At 38.3% G+C, this 14,703-nt stretch overlaps 1 protein-coding gene and 1 long non-coding RNA gene across 3 annotated transcripts in view; one reads left to right on the top strand and one right to left on the bottom strand.

Annotated features, from left to right (window-relative positions):
* Positions 1-14,640, top strand: part of LAMA4 (laminin subunit alpha 4) — a 102,431-nt gene extending 87,791 nt beyond the window's left edge. The window contains exons 30-38 of the mRNA XM_075747923.1: positions 609-762; positions 1,463-1,656; positions 3,648-3,837; positions 4,707-4,862; positions 5,700-5,859; positions 6,886-7,016; positions 9,648-9,741; positions 10,737-10,856; positions 12,295-14,640. Coding sequence (XP_075604038.1) covers positions 609-762; positions 1,463-1,656; positions 3,648-3,837; positions 4,707-4,862; positions 5,700-5,859; positions 6,886-7,016; positions 9,648-9,741; positions 10,737-10,856; positions 12,295-12,440 — 1,345 coding nt within the window. The 3' untranslated portion in view covers positions 12,441-14,640. The remainder of the gene's footprint in view (positions 1-608; positions 763-1,462; positions 1,657-3,647; positions 3,838-4,706; positions 4,863-5,699; positions 5,860-6,885; positions 7,017-9,647; positions 9,742-10,736; positions 10,857-12,294) is intronic.
* The window catches only part of LOC142600978 (uncharacterized), a 38,178-nt gene that overhangs the window by 20,017 nt on the left and 3,458 nt on the right, over positions 1-14,703 (bottom strand). Inside the window, exon 3 of one of the 2 annotated variants that reach the window (XR_012834510.1) lies at positions 13,288-13,418. The exons of the other annotated variant lie outside the window; for it this stretch is intronic. This is a non-coding gene — a long non-coding RNA (uncharacterized LOC142600978). Of the gene's footprint in view, positions 1-13,287; positions 13,419-14,703 lie in introns of those variants that run through there. 2 annotated transcript variants of the gene reach the window in all.

The raw sequence follows: 14,703 nt of genomic DNA, 5'->3' as shown, positions 1-14,703 counted from the left end.
TGCTAGGTTAAGATACTGTTAAAGTGGGAATAACTTGATGTAAATCAGCTTTCAGTACTGCACCTGCTAACGCTACTGGTGCAATGTATAATTTGCATAGCTGTAATCTACATTTATATTATGTAGCTTTCAGCTCTGCCTTTGAAATAAAATGATATTAAGGCACCTCACAGAAGCTGGGGAAGTTAGGAGGTTGGTCACATGAAAATGGTTAGAATTTGTTGATCTTAATCACTTTATGAAATGTTCTTATATTATTAACTTTAAATTAACTTTAAAATAAAATTAATAAAATAAAATTAAAATAAAATTAATAAAATAAATAAATAAACTTTAAAATCTTCCATATAAGAACATTTCATAGTTAATTTTGTGCTGCAGATTGATACTGTTTATGCAAGCATGGATACAACAGGCAGAAGTAGTATAGGCTGCCCCCATTACCCAATCATTGACTGATAAATCTGTACTTTCATCCATGATCCAACAATGAAAAAAAGCCAATCCAAACATCACTAAACTATAAATGTGAAATTCTGTGATTTTTATGAAGACAATTCCAACACTTGGAAAAAAGCTGTTCTTGTCATCCCCTCTTTGAAACACAGGTTGGATCGAGAGGTTGAAGTGGAAGATTTCCAGCAGTACTCTGAGAAAGTTCAGACTTCTTTGTATGGATGCCCTGTTGAATCTCCTCCAGTTGCTCTTCTCCATAAGAAAGGAAAAAACTCATCAAAAGCCAAAGGAAACCGTAATAAAAAGGTTTGATACAAATTTCTGCAGCACCACCCTAGAATTTTCCAAAGTTGATACATACTGTGCCATCATTAGGAATTCTCCAAATTATGGATCCAACACATACCACGTGAAGACTATTTCAGATATATGAAGTAAAGGATCCTGTTCCTTTACATGTTCCATTGCTGCAAATGACTGCCCTGACTTGCATCATTCTCTCTTGCTAGAACTGTGAAAGAAAATTTATGAATCTTCAAAAAAGTACTGCAGAAACAAGCCTTCTTGATTTCTTCTATATCCTAAAGGCAACAAGCTTGCTTCTGTTCTCAGCTACTTCTGTGTGGCTTTCTCTACTGGGTACAATTAGCACACATTAATATAAATGTGAAAAAAACCTTCTTCCAGCATGCAGAACTTTTAGTCCAAGCATGTCCTCTTATGCCTTATAGTATAGCTGATATTATCAAAAGCAGAGAGGAAAAGATTCAATTAGGAAAACTGCAAAAGAATAGAATTGCAATTATGTTAGCTACATAAGTATTCTGTTTATCCCTTCTTCTGCCCTAAATCAGCATCTATAGTAGATCTGTTCAAGGAAAATTTGACTTGGAACCATTCCTGGGACTTCTGTAAGGAAAAATTACCTTAGACATAAATGATACTGTTATTTTATTATGTCCAATCTTAGTTAAAGTTTCTGGTTAATGGTTATCTTTCTATGAAGGTGGGAAGAGATAAAGACAAGATTTCACAGCCTTCAAATGGCCTAAAAAAACTGTATCAAGAAGCCAATATTCAAAGAGACCCTCAGTGCCACTTGTCCATGAATCCCAAGGCAACCGAACATGCATATCAGTTTGGAGGAACAGCAAACAGCCGGCAAGAATTTGACCACATACCAAAGGATTTCAGTGAAAGGTAAAGGGACCTTAGAACTTAAAATTTAATCTACTGGGGAGGAGAAAGATGTATTTCAAATAAGAAAAAGGACACATTTCTGCTGTTACTCTGACGTTTTTCTTTATATCTTAGGTCAATTTTTGTATAGAGCATGTTGTTAGGATATATTAAAAGGTGTTTCAGTTGAGTCAGAGCAATAAATAGAATGTGTTTCCAGTTACATCCCTCTTGCAGAGTCTTCATCTGGATTGTATACTAACAAAATGTGTCTCCTTGCCTATTTGTATGAAGACTTTGAGGATGTTAGGTCTATACAAGGAATGTTCCTTTGGTCTCTATGCAAGAAGTGATGTCATTAGAGCAGAGCTGGAAAAGAACACAACAGTTCACCAAGAAATGAAGCAGTTACGCGTTGAGTGGACACTGTCAGTTGTTTAATGATTAGGGATCTACACAGTGCAGTAGGACATAAAGGTATGAAAACCATGTCCAATTCAAGCCATAATAGAAATTGAAGTAATTGTGGGCGTTTAATTCTCAGGCTCCCACAGAATATGCCATATGCTATGTTATGACCAACAAAGGATTTTGGTTTAATACTTTCCATGGAAGACTATAAATTCAACAACACAGCACTTCCTGGAAGCATACCAGACCACTAACTCAGAAGAGTGCTATTTCCTGACTTAAATAAAAAAAAAGTATTACATTTGTTTTAATTCAAGAATGTTTTACTTAGGGAAGTCCTGATGGTGCCCATATGAAGAAGGAAACCCCAAACTCTAATATGTCTTTTCATCCCTACAAGACATACTTGTTTTACAACTGTTATTACAGCTTCATCATTGTAATGTGTATTTTAAAAAACAATGACCTGTGATGTTTCAAAACAACCAATATTGGCAAGGGCCTAAGTGTGTGCAGAATCATAGAATCACAGAATCATAGAATCACAGCATCTTAAGGTTGGAAAAGACCTCTAAGTTCATCAAGTCCAACCCTCGACCCAACACCACCATGTCTACTAAACTATGTCCTGAAGTGCCATGTCCACATGTTTTTTAAACACCTCCAGGGATGGTGACTCCACCACCTCTCTGGGCAGCCTGTTCCAATGCCTGACCACTCTTTCAGTGAAGAAATTTTTCCTAACATCTAATCTAAACCTCCCCTGACACAGCTTGAGGCCATTTCCTCTCGTCCTGTCACTAGTTACTTGGGAGAAGAGACCAACACCCACCTCACTGCAACCTCCTATCAGGTAGCTGTAGAGAGCAAAAAAGTCTCCCCTCAGCCTCCTCTTCTCCAGGCTAAACAATCCCCGTTCCCTCAGCCATTCCTCGTAAGACTTGCACTCCAGTCCCTTGAATCTACACACATGCATTGGGGAACTTATAGATCCTTCAGGCAATACAAAGAATGGAAGCTAAGCTAGTCAGCTGACATAAGAAGCAGGAGTAATCAGTTCTGTCACTGTTCTACACAAGTACAGCTATGCCATTTTTTCAACCCAAAGTAATAATACCAATTACTCAAGAAATCTTCACTGTTGACAGTGTCAAACCAAGTTAGCATAATTTGACAGGTTATCTTGGACTTCAGAAGGAACTACAAGGAAGCAGTAGCTTAGCAGTGAATTTGGACTAACATTAAAGATTTGTGAACTGTCAGGCCTCCATGTCTTCACAGTTAAAAAGTCCCCTAACGTTGCTGTTCAACATGAATGGAAATGTAGTGCATATAGTGACAGTTATTGGTTGTCTGTATTGATTTTATTCACTCCAGAGATTTTAATTTTTTTGAAAACGAGTTCCTTGCAAGGCAGCTTCTTCTCCAACTTTGACTTCTACTCTAAAAACCAGTATGGAATGTTTCTCAGAAACACCACTTCCATAAAGGAGATGTATATTCCTTTGGATGAGAGGAAAATCTCAGTCTTCCCCTGCCTGCAGTTTGATTTAAGTCTATTATATCTGCTCTAATTTTAATATTGTGTTTTTATGTGCCAGAGCTCAGTTCTCTATCAGTCTGAAAACTCACTCCTCTCATGGAATGATTTTCTACATCTCGGATCAAAAAGAGACCAACTTCATGGCCCTTTTCGTTGCTCATGGCCGACTCATTTTTATGTTTAATGCTGGTCATCAGAAGATAAGGATTAAGAGCCAAGAGAAATACAATGATGGCCTTTGGCATAATGTAAGTAAAAGAAAGCAATCATGATGGCACATGCTATCAAGGCCACAGTAAAGACACTGCTGATGTGACAGCTCAGGGAGTTGTCATTCATGTGTTCATAACCACACCTATATGTTGAGAAACTTCTGCCAATATTTTTAGATCTTCCACGTGGCATTTTATCAAGTCATTAACTAGGGACAGGAAAGTGAGTCAGTTATAAAAATCCAGCAATTCCCAACACTAACAGCTGAACAGAAGTGACAGAAACAAGCAGAACAGTGAGGCAATTAAGAGTTAAGTTAGCTAAGAAACAAAGGACTAGGATAATTTTGTTCAGCAAATTTCTTTGTAGTGCCTAAGCAAGGAGAACAGCTGTCTTGGACTCCTTGTGTAGTCTATGAAAATAAAAAGACAATTTTAGGGGTCGAGGTGAATTTCCCTCTGTAGGTACCTCTCTCTCCTCACTGACTACAGAGGAAGTTAATAAGTTACTAAGCTCCTAACTTTGGCACTTAAGTGTTTAAAGCAGGCTGGATGAATCCAGACCATAAAACTGACCAAGATTGTGAAAATGCTAACAGGGATAGCACTGTAGCAATGACTCACATATGCAAATATGATGGGCAGATCTCAGTAGACCTTGTGACACCTTGATTACCTCTGCCTTATACACCAAAATGTAAGACAGACAGCAGTTTTACTATCTAGCCTTTACACGCATGTGAAAGGAGGGTTGTCCAGCAAAGAATATTGGCAGTTAATAAAACAGGCTTGTAGAGTATCACTCACAAGCTCTTCTTCTCAAACTTCCTATCTTCTTCCACTGCACAGGAGTGTTCCCTCAACAGATGAATGTAACCATCCAAATTTTTTTTCTCCCTTTCTAGGTGATATTTATTAGAGGCAAAAATGTTGGTCGCTTGATAATTGATGGTCTCCGAGTACTGGAAGAACCTTTCAGCGGTAATGCCAATACCTGGCAAGTCACTGAACCACTCTATATTGGGGGTGTAGCTCCCGGAAAAGCTGTAAAAAATATCCAGGTAAAGCAGACACCGATTACATCATCCCATACCTCTATGTACAGCCAATGCAAAAGCTGACTGTAGGGATGAGTTCAGGCAAAAGCATATTATGACCTGAATTCTGAGCACACTGAGAAGCACACAGCTCAGCTCAAGTGGATAGCAAAGCTCCCACAGGGCTGGGCTGGTGGTAGTTGAGCTAGACTTCCAGAGATTTGCAGCAGCAACTGGAAAGCCAGTGGTCCCTGAGGAACAGAGAAATCCTAGTGACATCCAAGCTTAGATAAGATAGGTGAAGTTACGTGAGATCAGTTTCACCCTAAGGGCTGAGATATGGATGAGTTTCAGAGAGATTTTAGTGTCGTCTTAGTACCTCTGTTTTAAGACAGCACCTAGAAGTCAGGATTCTGCTCTACATCATGGTACTGAAGTATATGGAAAGGAGCATCAAAGCAAAAATTAATATAACCAAGTCTTCTTCAAGGTAATTTTTAGTGTTATGTGCCGAACAAGACAGATACACTACTTGGGAAAAGTAGACCTCTGTCTTGCCTTGAGGGTATGAAGTATGTATAATGCTGCCTTGCTCTAGTCGCACTTTTTTTCTCACGGTTCAGTAAGGATTGTTTGAGAAACAACACAAGCTGGAGTTACCTTGAAGTCATAAAAGAGACATGAGAGGCTATGAAAAGCATCTGTCCTGGTTGTCTTCTCTGGAAACTGTTTTTTAATTCAAAACTGATGCACCAGACAATCGCAGCCTTTCAGCTCATAAACAAGTACAAATAAGGTCAGAAGAGTTTATTTCCTTCCACAGCAGTTTATCTACTAATCATGCTTTTTTCCCCCCCTCAGATTAACTCTGTCTACAGTTTTAGTGGTTGTCTCAGCAATTTACAGCTCAATGGAAGATCGATTACTTCAGCTTCGCAGACATTTAGTGTAACACCTTGCTTTGAAGGCCCATCAGAAGCAGGAACATACTTTTCATCAGAAGGAGGATATGTCATCCTTGGTAAGACACTACTGAACAAATGTATCCCATAGTAAGACTGTAGTATTCACTGTGCTTCAGAATGGCATATTTCACTAAAGGGTGTGCTAATTTCTGAGGCTGTGAGCTTTAAGGATTATTAGACACAGATCATTATTGTGGCAAGCAGCTGATGTTGACACGTCACCATGTCACCATGAAACTTAACAAGTTATTACATAAATAAATCTGTATGTATGTATTTCAGCAAAATAGAATAATTTCACAAGGGAACAGATTATAATATGGTAAAAATTATCATAGACATATAGAAGTCAATGTGGCTAAGACAAAGTACACCAGCAAATGGCCATCCCTTAGTTTTTTTAATTAATATAACAACATGTAATTCAAAAATCCTAAGGAAAGGCTTTCTGCATGTATTGATAACAAACAGCATGACAGAACACATCTTTTCTGTAATTTACGCCTGCTGTGTTCCAGGAAGTGTTTTATGAGGGTTTTTTGGTCACATAGGCTCTGATCTGAACAGGAAAGGAAACTGCACAACCCTATTCATTGGCAACATCAAGAAGAATTAGTGTTTCTAATTTGCTCCCTGGCCTGCCACCATATTGAAAAAGGGAGTTTCCTCTACTGAATCATCAAAGCTCAAGTGAACTCCTCCTCACTATATAAAGATTGCTGAATGTCTAGCAAATTGCACAGTAAGAAACTGCCAAAAAATACAGATAATTTACTTTCTGCTGTCCATTTCATTGCTAAGAAATATTTTTTAACAAAATATATTTTTTAAATAATAAGAAAAATAAAGAAACCTTTATTAGTACTACAAGCAAACATAATCAAAACAAAAGTTGAAATGGATCATTGACAGCACACCATGCCCTCTCTTCAAGTATATGTACTGGCACATGTTTCAATAGTTTTAAAGACAGGACAAATAAGGTCCACCCTGGGCTTCGAATTTCTATTTTGATTTTGAATAAATGTGCAATTTCATCACTAACTCAATACAAAAAGAATGTTATTCTTTTTACCTCACAGATGAATCCTTCAGTTTAGGCCTGAAATTTGAAGTTGTTTTTGAAATACGTCCCCGAAGCAGCTCAGGAATTCTACTGCACGGTCACAGCGTGAATGGAGAGTACTTGAATATGCACATGAGAAATGGACAGGTACACGAAGTTCACATTTCCTCCACTGCATTGACTGCCTCTCCTACCTATTTGGGCTCTGCTATATGCAGCTTTTGTATTACAAATTTGCCATTAATTGATTCTTATTTCTCTCCTAAATATTAGATTAGGAAACCTAGATATTTGTTTTAAAATACAAAAAATAACACCTAAGACAAAATCAGATCACTTTACTGATACCAACTATAAATATTTAATGAGCAGTTGAAAAGAAGCAGGAGCACTGACTCTTTGGTGCGCTTCTTTCATCCACGTTAAAAATGCGTAACAGTTACAAGTAAGGTAACTGTTGATGAATTTTTATTTCTAGTTTGTTAAAAGAGAAGTCTGAGTTGCACTCAGGCTCTTCTTCCTTTAACATATACGTGTGTGATGGGGAGAATGAGGGAAAGGAAAAGTTCTGCTTGTCTGTTGATCTGGTTTCTAGACCCTCTGGATTTTTGTAAGGCTGTCAATCAAAAGAGAGAGGTTTGAAATGAACTTACCAAACAGTTGTTGCTGTTGCTAATTTTTTATTACGTTCATTGCTAAAATCTGGATCCCTACGCATTGCACACATATAGTAGTAAGCTGCAGTCTAAGTGGACAAAACAAGCAAAGGTTCAGAGCAGGGGAAATCTTTTATTTTTTTATTTTTGCAGAAAATAAACTCCCATTGTCAAGAGCCTAAACAGTGTGGATATTCTTTAACCACTGCAATGCACTAGCCAGTATCTGTCAACCAGAGTGGAAGGGTATTTAAGTGAGGCTGGCTGTACCTCAGTTAGAAATGCAACACCTGAGGAAACATACTGTCACCTTTCTTACAAGAACAGGAACCTACAGTAGCAACTGAGTGGACAGGGATTAAAATGGTGATTCATCCTATCCTAAAGCAGGTGTCTAATATAGGTGACTAAATGAGCTGTCATTCAGAGAATCTATTTTTCTGTATTGACTATAAAGAGAACATGTGCTTCAGTTATGCACCTAACTTTTGAAAGCTGATCAGGTAAGGTAAAGCCCATTCTTACAGCTGTAGTTAGTACTTGGTGAACCAACAAAGAACTTAAAGCACGTTGCACTGCTGTGTATCATGCCACACTTAAAGGTTGTATCTGGATACAGCTGGTCCAGCCAAGTACCTCTTATGTAAAAATCTGATGGAAGGTTTGCATGTCCAGAAACTTGTCTGGTTTTCCAACTGCTTCAGTTGGTCTAACAAAAGATATTTCCTCACGTACTGCTTCAAACCTCACTTCTTGTATAACATATATGCAATTCATAAACAAAATTCACCCTGGAAAAGCAGCTCTTCCCTGCTTGTCACTGCAACAGGTACACCAGTTACCTTGTTGGTAAGCACCTGTGGTTTTTACCATTAACTATGTGCTCTCTTTGAATGCATTACCAAAGACCTGTTTCATGAAAACATTTTTGCTGGATGAATAAGAACAATCAGCACCTTTATTTCATTTTTAAATGTATGCATCTCTCTCTATCAGTACAGCTTGTCTGGGTGATTTATTAAAGATTTCTCTCATGGTTCTGTATTTGCTTCAATCACTCCTACATATTTTGTCCAAGAGTGAATAAAAGAGAACATGAATCACAGAATCACAGAATACCAGGTTGGAAGGGACTTCAAGGATCATCTGGTCCAACCTTTCTTGGCGAAAACTCCATCTAGACAAAAGCACTGTCTAGACAAGATGGCCCAGCACCCCATCCAACCGAATCTTAAAAGTGTCCAATGTTGGGGGAAAATGAGAATAATTTCATTTCTGTTTGCTGGTGCCCTTGTGGAAAAAAAAAATTAAAAATTTCTTAGTTACAACTATATTGAAACAAAGATCCCATAAATTAAATATAAGTTGTTTCCTTGCAACATTGTCAGCCAACAAGGTGTCAGCATTATCAGGGACAACTTAGACATGTGAAAAGCCTGAGTGGCTGGACTCAGTGTTTGGAGTTCTCTGGCAATCACCACTGGGAATCTTGTGCTCTGCCAATAGGGACATGACGCTGCTCTGCTGCTGCTGTAACGTTTCCATACAGAAAGATATCAATCCACGTAACAAAAGCAGAGGTGCAAAATTCAGAATTAGGTTCACTTTCTAGCATTGCCAGAGATTTACTGGTAAGCCTGAACAAGTAATTTAAAAGTCATTCTTAAGTTCCATATCTATTCCTTTCTTACTTCTTGTCTGTTTGTTTATACTTGGGTTTTTCATGACTGTTTTCCTTACTAAGTGGCTAGCAAGATGCCAAAACATCATCTGATGCCTCTAAACACTAATTTACCACACAGGAAATTATAGAGTAGCAGTACTAGAAAATTTGAGTGAAATTAGCTGTTATTTTTTAATCTTTTTTTGAACCCTTCCTTGAGTTCAAATCAGAAATGTTGCAGAACTATTGAATCTAAAAAAAAAAAAACCCCCCAAAAAAACCCCACCCTATACCTGTGAATAAGAAAGGTGGTTTATTTTAAAGAATTTCATTAAATCATGTTTTTCTTTCACTTACATACTAGACATGTTTTGAGTGGGGAATACAGTATTATCAGAACAGAAGGAAAAAAGAGAACGGGAGGGGGTCTACAATGACAACTACATTATTCTCCCCCAGGTTACTGTGAAACTGAATAATGGAATCAGGGATTTTTCAACTTCAGTGACACTGAAACAGAGTCTCTGCGATGGCAGGTGGCACCGAATTGCAGGTCAGTAAAACATGATCATCTCTTAAGTAAGGTGACAGAGCCCAGTTCTTCCTCCCCAGATATCCGTCTCCATGGGCTAGCGCACTGGGAATAGAGTCATATTTTCAGTTCTTCCTTTCCTCCTGTCAAGACACAAGTTTGTGTGAAAGACACAGTCATATTTGTCCCTCAGATATAGGAACTGTAGAGTTTCCTAGAAGGACAAGCACAAGTTCCTAAGAAGAACAAGCAAAAATGGAAGCTCCTTGTTCAAAGAACACAAGACAGCCTAGCTGAAATGCTGGCAACCTTTCCTAAGTTGTATACCAGACGATATTCTTCTTTTCCTAATTAGAGGTTAAATAAGTTGGTAGAATGTAGTAGGCCCAAGTATACACTGCCCTTAAAGGTCAAATAACAGGAGAGATTTGGGGAGCCACTGCCTCACACAGAGAGAGTCTACAGTCAGGATTCCGCCTCTGTGCCAGACAGCCATCCTTCCCCCTGAGTTTGAAAGTCAAAAGGTACTTCTAAACCTCCAGCACTTTCAACTCCCTTACCTTCCTGTCTAGATGCTGACTTGGGATGTCTCCCAGTGTCACAGAAGAGATCTGAGTGTGCACCCTTTCCCCATGCATTTTGGTTTCCTTCTGAAGGAAACCCAGGCACACGAGCAAGGAGAAAACCTAACTGCATTCTAGTACATCCCCTATTGGGAATAATTTGGCAAACAGTTTTTCTAAGCCACACATCATTGTACGCTTATACCCTGCAGCCTAGACACAGCTGCCAGCAATCAAGAGGCTCACTCAAAAGCACCCTTGCTCCTACACTGCATCTTCCATTTGCCCTGCTCTGTGCCAGAATCTGCCCACATACTGTCACTGATGGCTCACATCCAATCTAGCAAACACTAAATCAAACTCCTCAGATCAAACAGATAACTCCTGTCGGTCATAGAAAACTCAGGTGCTACTTCTTATGATCTTCTTGATCCCTGTTCCTTCTGCTTTCAGTTATTAGAGATGCTAACGTGGTGCAGTTGGATGTAGACTCTGAAGTCAACCATGTGGTAGGGCCTCTAAATCCAAAGGCAACTGATCACAGGGAGCCAGTGTTCATTGGAGGTGTACCAGGTAAGTTTTTGGCAGCTTCGTGGTACTTTGTTCTCAAATTTCAACACCATTTCCAGAGAAAGCATAGACTTAGTTTTCATTTCAAAAAAGAACAAAACGTATCTTGTGCGAACAACCTAGTAAGATTCAATGGCTCACGAGCTGATCAGAAATGTTCTGCCTCAAGTTCTCAAAGTAAAAAAAAAAGTGCTGCTTCCTTGAAATTAAAACATTCACAGTTGCTGGAGGGTCAGGTATGGACTCAGTACAGAAGTCAGCCAGCTAGAAAATAAATTGCTTTTTTTCCATTTTACTTTCCAGTATGGCCATATTGTTTTTTAAGAAGTAAGTTATTTATTTATGGGATTGGAAACTCACTGACACTATAACTGGAGTCTTAACGTTTTGTTGCTGGTAGGCTTCTTTCCTCTTCTTCAAGCAATGGCATCTGAACACAAGACAAAACATGAAGATTCTTTTTCTGACTAGTGATTTCTATTGCACAGATGTCTGCTAATGTGAATTTGTGACTCACAGACCATCTGTGTAGCGTGGGCCAAGATTACTACATTTACTTCCCGTATTCAACAGACAGAGCTACTCTGTTGGGGTTCATATACAAACTGTAATCAACACTACGTGATTCAATTTTTAAGTCATCTCCTGTACATTTCTCATTGAAAACATGCAGCATTATTTCTCTGTGCCTTGCATGTCAATCATGAACAGCTCTAACTACAAAATTTATTATATTGCTTATCTTGGATTAGTGGCTTGAGTGCATGATGTTCTCATCCATCCCACACTACTAAGAGGAAAAATGACCCTAAAGGGAAAAATAAAATCTTTGTGCAGATGCCTGTTCACTCTTTAAATCCAAACTGGAATTTTATTAGGACAGAACTCTTTCCAGAGAGGTAATATAAAGTGGTAATTGCAAATGCTGTTCTGCTTCATAACAGAGTCTTCTATTTCTACATTAATTATGGAATACTAAACCAATGTCATACATGGGCTCTATAATGCTATTACCACCCTGGCACAGAAAAAACTTACAAAGAACTTCACAACAACAAACAAGATATAACACTAACTAATACCATGTAAATATAGTACACTAAATGCAAACTAAAAAATCAGACACAGATGACAATACATGTAATACTAAAAGAAATTACAAACATGCACCCTAGGATCCATCTACTCTGTACTTAAAAGAAAATGCAGTTGTCAAAATATGCAAGATTGGGCCTCTATTGACTATGTACATAAATGTAGATAACCCCCTACACTTACTCTAATGGCCTCTAGGACACTGGCAGTGGGCCAGACATTTTAAAAGACCCACAGAAGATTCAGCAGAGCTGCAGTTAGCAGTAAATTGAAAAGATTCTGCCACCAAACTGATTATTTTGGTCATCATGAGCTCTAATTTTTTTTTTTTATCTACTTCTTCCAGAGTCTCTGCTAACATCCAGCCTGACTACACGCAACTCTTTCATTGGCTGCATTCGTAACTTCATGATTGATGAAAAACCAGTGAGTTTTAGTAAAGCGGCTTTGGTTAGTGGTGCTGTAAGCATCAATACCTGTCCAGCGGCCTGATAGTGCACTGCATCAATCCCGTAAAGTTCCTTAGACCACAGAAGGAAAAATAGAAGAAACCATGTTCATCAACAGAAGAAGAATGAAAACATCAAGGATCCATCTACAGAAAACAGTATGTTTAAGGGTCACTTCTAATGTTTATGTGCAAACAAAAATCACTGAAGAATAAAGGGCTGTTGCTTCTGCACTTCTCTTACTATACCACAAGAGTGAGCTTTACCATTTCTTATAGTGTATGTGTGGCCAGTCCATTACATGAAAATGTGGGCTTATAAAAGAAATGAAAATTAATTAAATATGTTACTTTCAAGATAGATCCTCTACATTATTTCATTCCATACCTTAGGTCACTCTTTATTTTGCAGGAAAAGATCCGCTAATGCACATTAAAGAATAAAGCTAGATAACAGACTTACATTGCAAATAACTGTGTTCAAAGATTATTCTTTTATTTTATTTTCCATTCAACTCATTTATATATTCCTCAATTAAAATGGGGGACAGAGAGCATACCAATTATGTAAGCTTACAAACAATGAAAAACTAAAATTTTATTCCACTTCTAGATTTCATGGATATGTTCTAGCACAACATGAAGATAGGATGTATATCTTTTAAGACAGACACTTTTTATAACTGATCATTTACCTAAACTAGGTAATTTTAGAGCAATACTTGCCTTACATAGGAAGGGAGAAGAGAGACAAAATTCAAAATTTCTATTTTTTTCTCTAAATTTTTAAATGCACGTACATACAAACACAGCACTAAATCCACAATCTCATTGTGATCTCATTTGCACTAAAATACGAAGCATAGAAAGCAGAATCATAGTCACACTTTTAGGCAAATCCGCTATCACATAAAATCATCACTTGTGTGACTGCTGCAGACCTTCCGTTTACAGCAGTAATCCTCAAACTAGGAACATGTTCCTGTGGAATGTAATCCAGAAGATATGCTGCTGCAGAGGAACTGAGGGTGAAATAGGAAGATGTAAACAGAAGGCGAAGGGCTGCAAATTTGGGCTACGTTAAAACCATAGAAGGTAGATGAAAGTTAATAATAGGTTTTAGCTCACAGTAGGCTTGAACATCAGACACAAGTCACTTGCAAAACTTAGGCTCTTCAATGATAACCTATAAAGCATCAAAGCCATTTAGGCTTCTTTTCTTTAAAGAATAAACTACTGTTGACAGAAAGTTTTATGACTGCTGGGCAAATTATTGTTGGAACCAACTCAAAACATGGCCAGCTGCAAAGCAGGAAAGTATGAATTTTGAAAACAAAGGATAACACCCTACAGACTTAATAGGAGGTCATCTGGAAAACACACAAGTGACAATGGGAATCCAAAGATCTTGAAGCTACGGGCAGCTGGAGGAATGACGAGAATAAGATGCATGTGTAAGTACTGACCAGTAGCTTCCCTGCTACTCTCTCAGTAGGACAAGGGTTTTGACAGATTGAAGTGGCCTTGGCTTACTCTGGATAAAGAACTGCAAGCTCTGGACAGCCTGGCACAGGAAGTCTCTGGCAGCTGGGACTCTGTCACTGCCTCTCCACTTGTCTCTAGACTGGGTACCAGAGGCCATGCATGGTGTCTGGGCTGGGCAGCTGGGAGCAGAGGTAAATAAGGAAGTCTCTCTCCTTCCAGTGGCAGCAAGTTTTTAGATTGGCTCAATCAATCTTATGACACCACAACCTGAGCTAAGCTTCCTCAGGCCCTGGTCTCCAGGACCCTATTGCTGGAGAGAAAAGAACAGCAGATTCCCTGTTTAGATAGATTCATTACAAGGATTACTGAGATTCCTTTCAAGGTTGTCTGCACCTGCTAAGCAGAGATAGCCAGGAATAGCATACATTTGTGCCCCCTAAGAGCTTCACAGTTAGTGAATGCTGGTATGAAGTGGAGCATTGCATGTTAACTGGTACGCACATACTCAGAACGTTTTTGCGTCTTACACCTACTTCAAATTAAAGCATATTTTCTCATATCTGCATCCAAGCTCTGTGAATAAACAATATTTTTCTTAGCCATATTTGCTGCAATGAGATTTGGTTTTGTTCAGTGGATTTACATTTAAGAATGACTTTTCCGATTAATCAGTCCTTTGCATACTTTATATATGGAAAACTAAAAATACAGTAAAATAGTATGTGAATAAAAAACACATTGAAACTCATAAACTGCTACCATTCAATTTACTTCTCTTTACTATATCACCAACTAATCAAACACAGCAGTATTTGTGGAGGA

This window comes from Balearica regulorum, chromosome 3 (genome assembly GCF_011004875.1).
Source record: "Balearica regulorum gibbericeps isolate bBalReg1 chromosome 3, bBalReg1.pri, whole genome shotgun sequence".
Classification (NCBI taxonomy): Eukaryota; Metazoa; Chordata; class Aves; order Gruiformes; family Gruidae; genus Balearica; species Balearica regulorum.
Note: the sequence above shows the minus strand (reverse complement) of the source record. Positions and strands in the feature narration are given on the sequence as shown.